This window comes from Xiphophorus maculatus, chromosome 18, assembly GCF_002775205.1.
Source record: "Xiphophorus maculatus strain JP 163 A chromosome 18, X_maculatus-5.0-male, whole genome shotgun sequence".
NCBI classification, from domain to species: domain Eukaryota; kingdom Metazoa; phylum Chordata; class Actinopteri; order Cyprinodontiformes; family Poeciliidae; genus Xiphophorus; species Xiphophorus maculatus.
The window spans coordinates 3,940,841-3,957,466 of NC_036460.1; the positions used below are offsets into that span (position 1 = coordinate 3,940,841).

Below are 16,626 nucleotides of genomic sequence, written 5' to 3' on the forward strand. Positions count from 1 at the left end.
CATTTCGTCCTCAATATTCAGTAAAAACTGAAGCAGAAGAAGGAATCAGCAAAACTATTGAAGAATTATTAAAAGCAGGAGTGTTGGTGGAAATTGAAAGTCCATGCAATACTCCAATTTTTCCAGTTCTTAAAGCAGATAAGTCAAAGTATCGTCTAGTACAGGGGTGGGCAACTCCAGGCCTCGAGGGCCGGTCTCCTGCAACTTTTAGATGTATCTCTACTTCAACACACCTGAGTCAAATAATGAGGTCATTAGCAGGACTCTGGAGAACTTGACTGCACTTAGGAGGTGATTCAGCTATTGGATTCAAGTGTGTTGGACCAGGGAGACATATAAGAGTTGCAGGACACCGGCCCTCGAGGACCAGGATTGCCCACACCTAGTCTAGTACATGATCTTCGCACAATAAACGATGTGGTGGAAGATAGATCTTGGGCAGAAATGCCCAACCCCCACACACTTTTAACTGCAATTCCTGTTGAAGCAAAATTTTTCACAGTAATTGATCTGTGTTCAGCATTTTTTACCATCCCTCTAGCAGAACAATCTCAATACCTGTTTGCATTCACTTACAGAGGTAAGAAGTACAGCTACACTAGATTACCACAAGGTTTCAAACACAGTCCACATGTGTTTAATCAAACTCTTAGGCAGGACTTAGAATGATTGGAAATAAAAAGCACATTGCTTCAATGTGTTGATGACATTCTAATCGCATCACCTTCATTGGATGATTGCCATCGTGATTTGATAAAAGTCCTTGAAAGACTGGCTGAAGGGGGATACAAAGCCTCCAAAGAGAAACTACGGTATTGTCAGACACAGGTAGAATACCTGGGTAGACAACTCTCAGAAGGGAGTATCGGCATATCACCTTCTCAATTAGAGGGTGTCAGCGAAGCTCCATGCCCACGAACAGTTGGAGAAATGATGACATTCCTGGGCATGACAGGTTTCAATGCTGATTGGATTGAAAGTTATGCAGAAAAAACAGCACCACTCAGAGAACTCATGAAAGAACCAGGTCATCAAAACCAAAAGAATTTGCTAAAATGGACAACTGAAGCAAAAGTAGCTTTTGAAACTCTAAAATGTGAAATGCAGACTGCCCCTGCACTAGCAGTTCCCAACTATGATAAACCATTTTACCTATATGTTGCAAACAAAAAAGACATGTATGTCACAGCAGTTTTGATGCAAGAAACATGTGCAGGTCGGAAAAAACAACCAATTGCTTATTACAGCACAAAATTGGACAATGTAGCACAAGGCTGGCCACCATGCTATCAAGGGCTAGCAGCAGTCTGCCATGCCTATGAAAAAGCTTCCACCATTACAATGGGTTATCCAGTTACAATATTAACTCACCACAAAATTAAATAAAGTTAATAAACCTAGGGAAGTTGTAACATAACCACTATGTTTGTTTTTTTCTGAATAAATACATTAAAAAGTAAATGTATCAACCTGTCGTGTAGAACAGTTGCTGTGATTTCATTGTTAAAAAGTATTCCAATTTCCACTGTTTATAACTGATTTCGGGTAAATCCTGATGTTTTCAGGTGTGTGTGAAACAAATTAGTAATTAAAAAGGGGCGTGTGCGTCGGCGCAGGGAGGCGCAAGCGGGGAGGAAGACGCTCACCGTGGGATCTGTGCAGCGGGAGTTTTGACTGGTCTGAACGTTTAAAACTAGTAAAAATCAAAGGAAAGACTTAAAAAACAGCGATCAAAGTTTCACCCCGTGCCACAGATGGTAATTTAGGAACTGGATCGGAGTTTGCACCCAGGAAACGGCGCCCGGTGCAAGTGGACGCCTCCAGTGCGAGAGGACGCCACCGAGGGGAAAGAAAAACGCTCCCGGTGAGATCTGGACGGTACTTTTCTTTTTGGGGATTTTTGGTGGTACCACTCTTTTTCCGTATCTTTTTTGGGAGGGGTTTGGACATTAGGATTTTTCATTTTGGATCGGGACTTTGGATCAAAACGGGGAAATACTTCCAGGACTTTGTTTATTTTTTGAGGATATGGAACTGCTTTGTGGACAATAATCTCTTTGAACAAAGGATGGGGAAATTTTGGACATTTAATTAATTAGGTCTTTTGCTGATTCAAACCAACTGAACATAATTATTTTTTTGAGGGAATGTGGTTATCGATCTATGTATCAAGATAACTATTATTATTATATTATATTGAAATTCTTTTTGAATAAATCATTGTTGCTAAGGATCAACTTATTTCTTATGTGTGATTGGGTATTTATTTATTTATTTTTACAAATTAAGGGGGTAGCATACCTTACCTGATTCCTGGGACAGATCTCCCTTGTGTGTATTGTAAGTTCTGCTTTAAGCCGAATGTAACAAAGTTTGTTGTAACACACGCAAGAAGTTTGCAATACATGCTACTTTTGACATATCCAGACATAACAATTTAAAGATGCATCACCAGCAATCCAGCAAATGTGATTCCTTTGGATTGTGACGGAGAACCACATGAGTGTGTAGCAGAAACAATGAAATACACTAGACTCAGACCTGATTTGGAGTCTACATCATTGCCTGACGCAGAAGTCACATATTTTGTCGACGGGTCATGTTTCAGAGACCACCTTGGAAATCACGCAGGTTTTGCAGTGGTACAACAACTAGGTGAAAATTTTGTAACCGTCAAAGCTGAAAAATGTGACCAACCATGTTCTGCACAACTTGCAGAACTTAAAGCATTAACTGAAGCCTGTAAAATGGCTAAATCAAAGTCCGCAAATGTGTTCACTGATTCTGCCTACGCCCACGGCGTTTGATTTTTATTTGCGGCAATATGGAAGCAAAGAGGTTTCAAAAGAGCAGACGGAACCCCAGTACAACACAAAGCACAATTGAAAGAATTGATTGCCACCATGATGCTTCCTTCGAAGCTGGCAGTGATCAAATGTCAAGCACATCGCAAAGGTAATGACATTTAATAAGAGGTAATAACATGGCAGATGAATCGGCAAAAATGGCATCCAGGAGCCAAATGGCCATCTTGGCACTTGTAGTAGCCTTAGAACCAGCCTTAACACCAGAAGATGTCATTTTGATGCAGCAACAAGCAAGTAGCAGTGAACGCAACCTTTGGGTGCGCAGAGGTGCTACGATGAGTGAAAACGGCTTATGGAGGTCTAACCAAGGCCTACTGATGGCACCACTATATTGCAGACTTTTGGTCACAGTGTTGTCCCATACATGCAACATGTCAGTCAACACAATAATTCACAGTAATTCAGCACAGTGACAGCGTTGTTTCATGTTAAAGCCGTGAACAGCTAGCTTTGCTAGCATCACATCCAGAGCTCACCTTTCTTTGAGCTTCTTTTCTAAGTGACGATAAAAGTTGGACGGTTCTATAGAAATGTAGTGAAGCCGAAAACAGTGCTTGAAAAGGCATAAAACCATGTATTGGACACATTCCAGTTCCAGAAGGGCCTTTCAAACACCTGGTGATAGATTACGTAGACATGCTCAAACCAGTTCAAGGTAAAAGGTACATGTTGGTGATAATTGATCGTTTCAGTCGATGGGTCAAAGCAGTACCATCAAAAACCTTAGGAGCAGACACAGTTATCAAGTTTCTGACAAGAGAAGTGATTCCAAGATTTGGAGTACCATCTGAAATCAGTTCAGACAATGACTCAGCTTTTGTACAAAAAGTCGTTAAAGGCATTTTGCAAAAGCTACAAATCAAACAGCGTTTTGGCTCAGTCTACCGTCCTCAGAGCCAAGGATTGGTGGAACACATCAACGCCACGTTCAAAGCAAAACTTCGGAAGATTTGTGCATCAACTAAACTAAACTGGGTAGATGCTTTGCCACTAGCACTAATGAGCTACCGCATGCAAATGCACAGAAGCACGCATTTAACCCCTCATGAAAGGCTAACTGGCAGACTGTGCCGCAATGGAGGTTACATTTTAAAGGACCTTCCCTTGAGCAGTTGCAAACTGAGTTGAAAGACTATGTTGAACAACTAACTGCTATCAGAAATCATTTGATTAGTTTAATAAGCTTTTTAAATTTCTGACCAATTGAATCTGGTTTTAAAACGTCTAAAAAGTGAGTTTGTGTATAAAGTGTCTGTCATACAGACTCAAACTACTGCAGATTTAATGTTCTGACTGTAGACTTTTTAATATCTCTGTCTATAAAAAATGTTTCTACCCAGCTGTTTCTGTTTTTATCTTGACTTTACTATTCAAGTAACTAAATAAAACTAAACAAAAACATAAAATCTTTGCGGTGGATCTGGACCCAGATGGTCAGAGTGGACTTGGTCATTTTAATTTCAGTCAACATTATGAACCTAATGGAAATTATCCCAGAGCAATAAAAACAGAAAATAAGACATTTAAGACTAAAACACAGCAAATAATGACAGGCATGTTTGAAATCTCATGTTGAACATAAATGAATTTGGTTTGAATTAAATATTTTCCATATAAACATGTTTAAATCGTACAATCTCAATATTTATTGAGTCTGCCATTTTTTTTTCTTGCAGTGATTTTGTAGTCCAAGTTCAGTTATGCTGAAGTTGCGAGTAAACGGTTAGCGTGTATTAAGGTAGAGGATTCAAAGTAACAAAGTCTTGATTGTATCTTTTGTTAGTCTGAGTAAAGGGCCGTTTTCATGTGCAGTTCCATCTCAACCTTACACAGACAGACATTAAAATGCAGTGAATAAATACATTTTCAATCAGTTTTCTGCACCAAAGAGTTAAAAACACGTTTTCACCGACGCTCTTTAAATGTGTATATATATGACATTTTAAATTGACACTTGTGACTGTATACAAAATGGACCAGAGTGTATTTGCTTATTTCGAGCCTAAAATCAAACGGATTTGATTTTACCAATATAGGTAATTGTCAAGTATTTAATCTGAACTTGTGAGAAATTCTGGGCAGGTGTCCCCTTGCAGGTTTTAGCGGCGTTTCCCAACAGGGTTTCACTGGAACGGCGAGTAGAGCTTCCTTCTTCCCCTTTCCCTTCATCGGCTCGGCACCATTCCATGGTTTCGAGGGGGTGACAGCCTGCTGGTCGCCTTTATCGTGCCACTGGTTTTTAAATAGCATAAAAATCCATCGCTACGCCTCCCAAAGACTAGTGTTGAGTTTGTAAGCTTCTTCGCTACGTAGTTAGCGGGGACACACTGCAGGTGGTCGCTTTTGGAGTTTTTATTTTGCATTAAGTTGTCACTTGTCTGTCGTTATGTTGTTTGAATCCCTTAAGACTATGGTGCTGGACCATGCTGGGGTTGTTGTGGGTGTGACTCTCCATCTTTTGTTGGTCATTATGTGATGAGGAGAATCCTAGAGAAACTTTGTAAAGCAGTGATGTGACCTTCTGGTGTTGTGGAGATGTCGGCTCACTCTTGGTCGACGTCCTAATGGTGGGAGACCATGCAGTGGATAAAGTGGTTAAAGTGCATAAAAAGGAATATTTATTTAGGGGCGTGCCGTGGTGGCGGAGGGGTTAGAGCGACCCACATTCAGGCAAAAACGTAGCCTCGACGCAGCTGTCGCGGGTTTGACTCCCGGACCCGACGACGTTTACCGCATGTCTTCCCTCCTCTCCTTCCCCCTTTCCTGTCAGCCTACTTTGAAAAAAGGGACAAAGGGACACTAGAGCCCACAAAAAGACCCCTTGCGGGGCGAAAAAAAAGGAATATTTATTAACACAAACAACAATGGATTGTGGATGTCAGTATCAGTGGTTAAATGCAAATGCTTGGATGTGTTGTACGAGTGCATATGGAAGTGTTGAAGTGCAAAAACAAAGACAAACGAGGGGAGCTGAGGCCTGGCAACAAAACACCACAAGCGTCAAGCGGCAGATTGGACGCCGAAGGCGACCCAGAAGTTTCAAATACTCTGCGCTCCAAATCAACGGATCAGAAACACCTGCAAAGGGGAGGAGCACAAAGACAGACAAAAACAACACCTGCAGCCCAGCCCTTAAGGCCCAGGGCCGTAACACTCCCCTACTAGAGTTTTTACATTAATCTTGGTTCAACCACAGCCTGAGCCTGTCCTTGTAAAAAAATAATAAATTTAGCTCATCCCAGTAAAAGTTTGAAACCATTTTTTTGCCCGATGATGAAAGTTATTAAGGTTCTTATGGGTCCTGTTGGTCAGAAGTACTGGGAACGAGACTTCAGACTCCCCTCATTCAACTAGGACAGGGATGAGCAATCCTGGTCCTCGAGGGCCGGTGTCCTGCAACCCTGGTCCAACACACTTATCCAACACACAATAGGTGAATCACCTCCTAAGTGCAGTCAAGTTCTCCAGAATCCTGCTGATGACCTCATTACTGGACCCAGGTGTGTTGAAGTAGAGATACATCTAAAAGTTGCAGGAGACCGGCCCTCCAGGCCTGGAGTTGCCCACCACTGAACTAGGAGGTGGCCTGAAGTTTATCTCCTTTGGCTGGTCGATGCATCCGATCTCCCGTCGCCCTCGACCTCTCCAACTCGCTGGATCCTGTTTGTGGTAGAAATGATCTTTAACAGACTGAGGAAAAACTATCAAAAACCAGAGAGAATATATAAATTCTTTGTCAATATTTATTTGAAGGCTTTACAGCGTTTGGAGTCTCTGCTCACTGAACACAGTCAGGAGAAAGAGCCTCGAGCAAAACACAGCATATTGTTTTATAGGAAAGGTTTCATTAAATTCACACAGTTTAACAATCTACTTAGCTACAAAACTGACTGCAAGCATATGCATTTTCCTTCATAAAGCATATTAAACATTTAAGGATGTCATATGAATGCAAAGAAGAAAATATTCTACAACTTTATAATAATACAGAGTTCAGAGAAACAGCTTCAGAAGACTTTCCCATGAGCTCATGCTTTACACAAGAATCATAACACTGTTATGCATTAATTCACTCATAATCATAGTAACTATAAAATGTTCCATCCCATCTGCAAGCTAAGCAGACATGTAGCCTACATGTTTGTTGCTACATGTACTTGGTCTGCCAGTCACCAGAACCTCATTATTCACACAGAGAGATTTTCTCTCCTTTAAAAAGCTGTTGAAATACTAATTATATGCGTCCATGAATTTCAGGCAGTGAAGCTCGTTTACGGCGTATGCACTCTTTGTGTTGACTACGTAGTTAACTTTATCGTAGTACGAGATCAGAGGCAGCTTGTCCACATCATCTGATAAATTTTCCTTCTCCGTCTCAGACGGGCCGATCTCGACGGCAGCCATTTTGTTCATGTATCTCTCTCTCACATTGGTCAAGAGGGTCGGCATGTTTTCTTTGTGTTGGTCTCGGAGCCATGGGTCCACTATGCATTGTGCATGCACTTCCCTACTAAGATGGCGCAGATCACATCTGGTTCAGACTTGTGGGAACTGGATGTATTGGATGGGTTATCATGGCAGTGATGACATACACCACCTACAGGCAGGACAAAGTATTACAAGCCAGGATCAACTATATTACATTTGTCACACAATTCAACTAAGACAAGGACACAAGCTGGGTTCAGGGCCTGATGGAATTGGCTACCTGACCTTTGACCCCAAATATCCTATCATATGCTATCCTTGCAAGGTTGATGAAGATCAGATTTTGATGAAGTGGGTTTTCTGTTATATTTTGTTTGTTGAATGTTTTGTTTTGTGTTCCCTTCTTATATAAGTTTAACTTCAGTAGGTTTAGTCCAGATACAAATTTCTGAATGTTGAACTTCCTTCCTGCTGCAGGAGCACAGAGACATTTTATCATAGATACATAGACGGATAGATTTCCAGGAGTCTGAAACATGTCTCTGCTCCTTCCTGCGGATGTGAAATGAAGATCATTTTCTCCTGGTTCCTTCAGACTGCAGTCTCCTCCTCTAAGCTGCCTTCAGCTCTGGATCCTTCATCATGATGGTTGTTTTCTGGTCCAGACTTCTGGTTTCTCCTGGCCTGGAAACAGAGGATGGTTCAGCTTCAATGCAAGAACTTTCCCAACTGAACACATCATGCATGATACATGCAGTACCTTAAAGTAGAGGACCAGGACTGATCCCAGCATACCCAGCAGGACGACAACCAGTCTGATGATCAAAGCAGTGGGAGAGGCTGAAACTGAATGAAACAGATTCAGGATCAGCTTTCATCAGATGAGTCCAGCTAGAAAATAATCATATAGACCCTTGTTTTCCTGCTGCCTGTAGATCTGATCATGAACATTAATATCATCAATCCTCCTCTCTGACCTCATGAATGAGGCAGACAGCTGCTGGTTCACCTGAAGCAGAACTTTTCCTGATGGACTCCATGACTTTACCTGAGACAGTGAGGTTGAGAGGCTGGCTGATAGAGGAGAAGTTATAGGAGAAAACGTAGACGTGGTAAACGCAGCGGTAGGTTCCTTGGTGGGCGTGGCCAGCAGCAGAGAACAGGAAGAGGGCGGAGTGATTAACAGCTGGCAGGGTCTGGTTCTGAGTGTAGTTAGAGGTGCTGAAGATGAGCTGGAAGGAGCCGCCTTCATACTGAGGTCTGATGGAGCAGATGATGCTGAAATGTGAGCCAATGAGGAGCTCAGACCCCTGCTTTCTGCCTGTGGAGACCCCGTCAGTGGAGGAAGAGAGGAAGATGAGCGGCTCAACCAGCAGACCTGGGAACGCAGAGGAAACACAGAGACAAATGGATCTAATCTGAGGTGGAAAACAAGATGGCATGGAGACAGGAGCTGATCACAGACTGGTTGCCATGGTTACTAGCATGTTTATACATGATTACTAGCACCTTTATGATAGATATTTAGTCTGTCAGTAATATTTAAACCAGTTTTAGTTTCTTTCTCCTCAAGGTTTCAGGTTCCTAGTTAAAGGTGACGGTTTCTCTGCAGACATCTGGAACCTGATGGAAGAAACATTTTAAAAGAAATAAATATGAGAGTTCAGAGTTACCTGAGCAGATGATCTCATGGCTCTGATCACTGTTTACATCAGAAGGTAAACAGTTCTTTAATGCAGATCCTGACTGCAAACAGTCAGACATGATCCCCCAAACTGGTCTCTCTGAAGCTTCCTTTGAATTTCTTGCTGAAACAGCAGAACCACAGTCCAGTTCAGCACAAACTGCAGCAGCTAAGTTCATGGTCCAGTAACGATACCAAACAGCCACTGGTCTCCACTCTTCTTGATGTAACATCTCCAGTCTCCCGGCACATCGGCTGGCCTCTCCCACCAACCTGATGTTGTCTTGATGTGAGCAGAGACAGAGAGTTCATTAATGAAGGAAGTGAAGCAGTGAACAGCAGCAGGTCTGCAGATCCTCCTCTACCTGAACAGGTGAGTCCAACAGCTTGACCAGGTGAGCAGCTGTTTCTACCTGAACTCTTCCTGCTGCTGCAGTTCAGCAGAGCAGACTCACTGCCTTCACACAGGAACTCTCTGCTCCCCACTGGAGCCTCTGCTTCTCCATAGGCCCCCCACTGGAGCCTCTGCTGGTGGACTGAAGGAGGCCCACAGCCAAGCTCCCTGCAGACCACCTCTGCATCCTGCAGGTCAAAGTCTTTTTCACACACTGAGGACCACGACTGGTTGGTCTTCACCTCCAGTCTGCCTGAGCACCGGTTGGTCCCTTGAACCAGCCTGACTGAGTCTGTGGATGCAGAAAGAAAAAAGGTTTAAAATATTTCAGAACTTTATTTTTATAGATACACATGGAAACATCTCTGAGTTTGATAAAAATAAAGGCCAAGAAAACCAAACTAGAAAAACTCAGAGCATCAAAGGTGAAGTGAAACCGACTGTACCTGGAATTTTATCCTTCATTTTTATTTCTGCTGAAATTATCATATTTATGGGACATAAACATGTTAATAAACTCACTAAATGTCAAACAAACTTTAAACTCTGTGAAATTGTTAATATTAAAGTTGAATTAAAAATAAATTTGGAAATACGGCTGAACAGCGCCCCCTAGATCAGCCAGGCCAACAACCATAACAAACAAAAGGTTTTCCTGCTATTTTCACTAAAAACAGGAAGTCCACCATTTTGGATCAAAGTTAATTTTCTGTTAATTTTCATGTTTTGAAAATGTCTGATTTCCTTGAACTCCTCCTGGGATTTTGATGCATCGACTTCAAAGCAGCAGAGATTAAAAGTTATTAAAATGATGAGTTTTTGTTCATCTATGTGGCTAAACTGAAAACTTTATCTGGATATTTAAATTATTTCAGTTTCTCTCTCCTCAAGGTTTCAGGTTCTTAGTTAAAGGTGACGGTTTCTCTGCAGACATCTGGAACCTGATGGAAGAAACATTTTAAAAGAAATAAATATGAGAGTTCAGAGTTACCTGAGCAGATGAACTCATGGCTCTGATCACTGTTTCTATTATAAGGTAAACAGTTCTTTAATGCAGATCGTAACTGGAAACAGTTAGAACTGATCCACCAAACTGGTCTCTTTGAAGCTTCCTTTGACTTTCTTGCTGAAACAGCAGAACCACAGTCCAGTTCAGCACAAACTGCAGCAACTGAGTTCATGTTCCAGTAACGATACCAAACAGTCACTGGTCTCCACTCTTCATGATATAACATCTCCAGTCTCCCGGCACATCGGCTGGCCTCTCCCACCAACCTGATGTTGTCTTGATCTGAGCAGAGACAGAGAGTTCATTAATGAAGGAAGTGAAGCAGTGAACAGCAGCAGGTCTGCAGATCCTCCTCTACCTGAACAGGTGAGTCCAACAGCTTGACCAGGTGAGCAGCTGTTTCTACCTGAACTCTTCCTGCTGCTGCAGTTCAGCAGAGCAGACTCACTGCCTTCACACAGGAACTCTCTGCTCCCCACTGGAGCCTCTGCTTCTCCATAGAGCGCCCCATGGTGGACTGAAGGAGGCCCACAGCTAATCTCCCTGCAGACCACCTCTGCATCCTGCAGGTCAAAGTCTTTTTCACACACTGAGGACCACGACTGGTTGGTCTTCACCTCCAGTCTGCCTGAGCACCGGTTGGTCCCTTGAACCAGCCTGACTGAGTCTGTGGATGCAGAAAGAAAAAAGTTTCTTCAACATTTTCACTGAATTTGGTTCCAGTTTGTTCAGCAAAGCTCCAATACAGAGCAGACTCTGTGTGGAGGAACCAACCAACTAGTGGAGAACGGGTGGAGAGGGGAGCTGGGCAGAGTTTTGTTATTTTAAAATCTACTGTTTAATATTCTTTACACTTTTAGCATCTGCTTATACTGCAGGCCGGCCCTGGAGATGGGTGGGAAAAAAACTTAAGACAAACAGAGAAAATTACACTACAACATCACAAAGAACCTATGAATTATCAATTATTAATATTTCATCCTTGTCTTCTACAAAGCAAATGTGAGGACAGATTTAATCACAGAATAATAGAAAACTATCATCTTTTTACACTTTAAACTTAATTTGTGGAGGAAGTTCAATATTTGATCAGCTTCTTCTCAATGACATTGAGGTTTTTATAACCCTGAATCTGCTCCACTGGTTCCCCTTTAATCTAATCAAACTTCATTAAATCACTAACCTGGTAAAAACCAGCCACTCTGTAACTACACTTTGATTCATCCAGAGAGTCTGGACTGTGTTGAGCTTTTAAATTTCACCCAGTTGCTAACGTTTGTCCATGACATGCAATGCACCAGATCCACACTAAGAAGTTTACTGGAAGTTTCCTGGGCTGTAAACATGTAGAAAAAATCAATTACCAAGCACTGTTAGATGGAATCACTCAATCAGGTTTACTAGCATATTGTGCACAATACAGAGATCATATAAGAGGATCAATAGTGAAACATTTCCGATTGAAAACTCTTTCAGGCAGAGACAGCAGGAGTTTTATACCAAGGCTGAGGGAGAGACGCTCTGGTTCTCATGCAGCTGCAGGAAAACATCTCCCAACCTTGTGCTTGCAACCCAAACAGCTTCATTTGGTGAGAATCACTAGCATTTAGAATGAAGACAATACAACCAGCAGATATTACCTTACAATAATTTGTCCACCACAAAACAGAGAAGAGCCGTTAAAGTTAATTCAATATTTGGAAGTGTGGCCACCATGGACTGAACTTCCTCCACTGCATTGCTAAAACTACAGAGACTATGTTTCTAAAATAACAGAAAATAAATCATTGTTCAAACTTCTCCTTCTGTTCGCTGATTGGTCCGGTAGAAAATCTACCAGAGAGAATCCAGGTGAAGTGGAAGAAGCCCAGACTGACCTGGAAGTGAGAATTTTTTTAAAGTGGAGTTGGAAGCAGAACAGGAAGGCAATGGCCAGGATATGAAATCACCTGAACAGATGATCTCTACATTGCCGTCCTTATCTCTTTGTAACGACACCACAGATCCACAGTGGAGCTGTCTGCAAGCTCCAGCTGCTGATGTAAAGTTCCAGTTCCAATAATTCACTGGTTCCCAGTCTCCCAGATTCTTCTTCTCCAGTCTGCCAACACAGCGACTCCTTCCTGCTACCAGTCTGAATTCATCAGGCAGCGCTGGAAGAAACAACATTTACATGTTGGGTTACAAAAAGCAAAGACAGATTCAGGATGTGTTGACAGGATCCTGTTGATCGTGTTTATTTGATCTTCTCTTGTTTCTTCCTCCTGTTAGAGGCAGAGCTATCATGGATGGTTCTGATCAAAGCATCTTTATGTTGGAATGGCCTAGTTAAAGCACAGACCTAAATGTTATTTACACTCTGTAGTAAGACCTGAAATGTTTCTTATTATTCACCTTTTCTACCCATTTATATTTTATGTCTTTACTGAAACCAACCAAAGTTAAATTCATTGTTTTTGTGTAAAAAGTTGTCAAATCCAACAGATTCTGATTCTGAATGCAGAGCAATCAGAATCAGAGCAGCTCATCTAACCTTGTAGATGAGCTGGTAGATAACTTCCATCGTAAAATTTCAGATGTCATTGATTTCGTTGCCTAAATTAAAGTGAAGGTCGTGTCTGGTAGGAACAAACCTCCATGGAAAAATGTTCAAACATTTAGATCTGCAAGACAATTTAGCTGTAGGGCCGAACGTAAATGGAGTAAAACTCAACTTTGTTTATTATGAAATCTATTAAGAAAGACTGTGAAGCTATCACTCCACACTAAAACATGCAAAGGAAACATTCTTTGCAGAAATCATAAACAAAAACATGAACAATGATTGAGCTTTATTTGCCACAGTTGACAGGCTGACAAACCACCTGACCTGCAATCAAACTCGGCCTGCAATGAATTTGCCAAATACGCTGCAGAGAAAATTAAAAATATTAGAGGGTCAACATTCACTGCCACACAAAATCTAATATGGATGCTATGCCCAAAGATAATAACACCCACAACTTTTCTTCAGAAAGTCCTGCCTGTCATTTCATCTGATCTGATTCAAATATTAAACTCTTTGCTCCCATCAGGTTTTTTCCCCCAGCAGTTTTCAAACCACTGATATAAAAAATAAAACGATCTGAACAAATCATTACTGCAGAATCACAGGCCGATCTCCAACCTTTCATTCATCAGCTAAATTATTGAAAAGCTGTTTCAACAATTAACTCTGCAAAACAACCGAAACTCTGAGTTCCTTTAAATCTGGACTAAAAACCCAGCTGGTCAGATTTGCTTTAGAAACATAATAAATGAAACACTGAACAACATTTTGATGTGTAACGACGACACTTTGACAAAATGTACTGTTTACTGGTTTACTGTGTGGTGTCTTTAGGACTTTTTGTGTTTTTATGACGTAAAGCACTTTGAACCGCCTTGGTGCTGAAATGTGCTTTACAAATAAACTGATCGATTGGTTGATTGATTCTAATCTGCAGCAGGTGAGTTCCACATCCTGCCTGAGACACTCCCACGTCAGACGGAGCTCAAACGTTTTCACCAACACAACCAGCGGTACCAGAAGCCGGTCCAATGACCGTGGTGCTACTGGGCTCGGTTGGCCAGCAAACGGGCCTGACCAGAACCTCATAGAGAACCTGTGGAGCCAAGAGGAAGATGACAGAATTCATGCAGAAGGAGCCATTTTATGTGGCTCCACCTGTTTACTGCGCAGATTCAGCGCTGGTGCAGAGTTTCTGCAGCTTCTCCTTATCAATCAATCAATCAGATTTATTTTATAGCACATTTCAGCAACAAGGCAGTTCAAAGTGCTTTACATCATAAAAACACAAAAACCAACAATTCTTGATTTTATTGGCTCCTTAGCAGCAAGTAGACAATATAAACATCACTAACTGTGTAGCAGCAGCTCTATGATCTGAGACTAGAAACAGTTTCCAGTTTTTTGTTTGTAAAATTTAACATGTTTATCAGTCGATCATTTTTAATTTGAACTCTAGTGAATATTAGTGTTTTTGTTTGAAAGCGGAGTCCTACCTGAGCTGCAGAGACACAGAAGCAGCATCAGAGCTGTTTGGTCCATGTTTCCTCTGGATGTGGAGTGAAGCTTCGTCTCTTGATGTGATCAGGATGTGGCTCCAAACTCTGAACACTTCCTACTTTAAGCTTTTTTATCTGCTACTTCCTGAACGTCACAGTTCAGGTCTTTGGCTGCTTTCAGAGACAACGCCTCCTTCCTAGGAGCTCATCATGAAGATGGGTTCATACTGGGCCTACTGGGATTCAGGGGTTTCACCAGTCTCTGTTGTTCCTGTGTTTAGTTCAGTCTTTGTTCTGCATGTGGCCGGAGTGGATCCAGGTGTGTGATCCACTGAAGGGGAACCTGATGTTGTTGGCAGCAGTAGCTCAGCTTCCCTCCAGGAAGGGGTCACAGCTAAACAGAAATGAGCCCAGGTGTAGCTGCTATGAAGAGAAGGAACAGAGAGAAAACATAAACTTAATGTCAGCAAAATCTGCAGACATTCAAGGATGGAGAGCAGTAGGAGAAAGAAGCAGAAGTTTTCAGTTTGTCCTCCAGGAGGATTGATGGAACATCTTCAGATTATAAATCTGGAACATCCATCCATCCATTTTCTGTTCACCCTTTGTCCCTAATGGGGTTGCCGGTGCCAATCCCCAGCTACATTCCAGGCGAGAGGCGGGGGTCACTCTGGACAGGTCGCCGGTCTGTCGCAGGGCAACACAAAGACATACAGGACAAACAACCATTCACACACACTCACACTTAGGGAGAATTTAGAGAGACCAATTAACCTGACAGTCATGTTTTTGAACTGTGGGAGGAAGCCGGAGTACCCAGAGAGAACCCATGCATGCACAGGGAGAACATGCAAACTCCATGCAGAAAGACACCGGGCCGGGAATCGAACCCAGGACCTTCTTGCTGCAAGGCAACAGTGCTACCCACTGTGCCACTGTGCAGCCCCATTTTGTAATTATTTCCAATTGCATGTAGTTCAGCCTCTGTGTGCTGGCGTGAGCATGCTGAGTGATGCTAATCTGGATTGAAACTTCAGCAACATTATCAGCTTTGTTGCAACATAACCAGGTTTTTCAGGGTAAATCTAAACTTTAGATCTTCAACTGGAAAAAGTTGTTTATTTCAAAGAGCTGAGATATTTTAGGCCCATTTAACTCAAAACATTTATTATTTAGAATATTAAACACTACCAGCCCCTTTATGTTGCTGCAGCAACATGCATTTATATCATAAAACAATGAATGAAGAGACATGAAAATCTAAAACATTAGCTGAACCTCTGAGGTTCTGACCCAAAATCTGAGCCCGGTTGGACCAAAGTTACCTGTTTGATAGTCGGGTCGGGCTTCTGTGGTACATTTTTAATAAGCCAGCAGGTTTTTTTGACATAGAAACCATGACTAATTGCTGCTTTGCACTAAATTCATTTCTACCTTCACAGTTTTTCTTAACACATATTTTTTGCCTGATTATCATCTTGGGATAGTATCACAGTTTCCGTCTGCGTTGGCTGACTCAATGTACTGAATGATGAAATATCCGCCACTAAGCAAAAAGTCACTGACTTCAAAATCCCCCAACAGATTAAACTAGAACTTCTGAGTTAAATTTTTATTCTTTTCTGTCATAATTAGCAGCAAATTCCACTAATCTATTAGTTGAGCTAATTTTTAGCTTAGCACTAAAGCTAAGTTAAACACAAAAGAAAAGACATTTTTCTCCTTTTGGAGGAAGTTTTTCCAATCAGTCAACCTGGAAAACTTCATTGCAGTCAGCTGACTTGCAGCATTAGGTGGGGGAGGGGCATTGATGCTCTGCAGAAGAAAAGCAACAGCACAAAGCAAAATATTTGCTTTTGAAGCTGATTTTTAAAAATAACATCATCAGTAAACACAAAAACACCAAAAAACTTCATGTCATGGTTTAAATTCTCTTTAATCCTATTAAACTTTGTACAAATCTGCAGATATAAAACACAAACTTTCCTCTAAACCAGAGTAAACTTCTTCAGTTTTAACCCTAAATGTGTTTTTGTCAGGATCTGTGTTTTTCTATGTGTTTTGAGTTTTCTGAGTCTCTGTGCCGTCCTGTCTCCCCCTGATCATTCCCAGGTGTGTCTCGTTTCTGTGATTACCCTCTGTGTATTTAATGCCACCTGTGTGTCTGCGTCCTCGTCGGGTCCTTGTCGTTTGTTCG

The 16,626-nt window shown here is 41.7% G+C and overlaps 1 protein-coding gene across 2 annotated transcripts in view; it reads right to left on the minus strand.

Annotated features, from left to right (window-relative positions):
* Nucleotides 1-6,592: 6,592 nt before the first annotated feature.
* Nucleotides 6,593-16,626, minus strand: part of LOC111611968 (scavenger receptor cysteine-rich type 1 protein M160-like) — a 28,481-nt gene continuing 18,447 nt past the window's right edge. Inside the window, exons 8-11 of one of the 2 annotated variants that reach the window (XM_023351281.1) lie at nucleotides 10,365-10,664; nucleotides 8,344-8,673; nucleotides 8,056-8,135; nucleotides 6,593-7,979 (exon numbers count right to left, since the gene is read on the minus strand). In XM_023351281.1, the coding sequence (XP_023207049.1) occupies nucleotides 7,887-7,979; nucleotides 8,056-8,135; nucleotides 8,344-8,673; nucleotides 10,365-10,664 (803 nt within the window). In that variant the 3' untranslated portion in view covers nucleotides 6,593-7,886. Of the gene's footprint in view, nucleotides 7,980-8,055; nucleotides 8,142-8,343; nucleotides 8,674-10,364; nucleotides 10,665-16,626 lie in introns of both variants that reach the window. The other variant, XM_023351278.1, reaches the window with a different exon arrangement.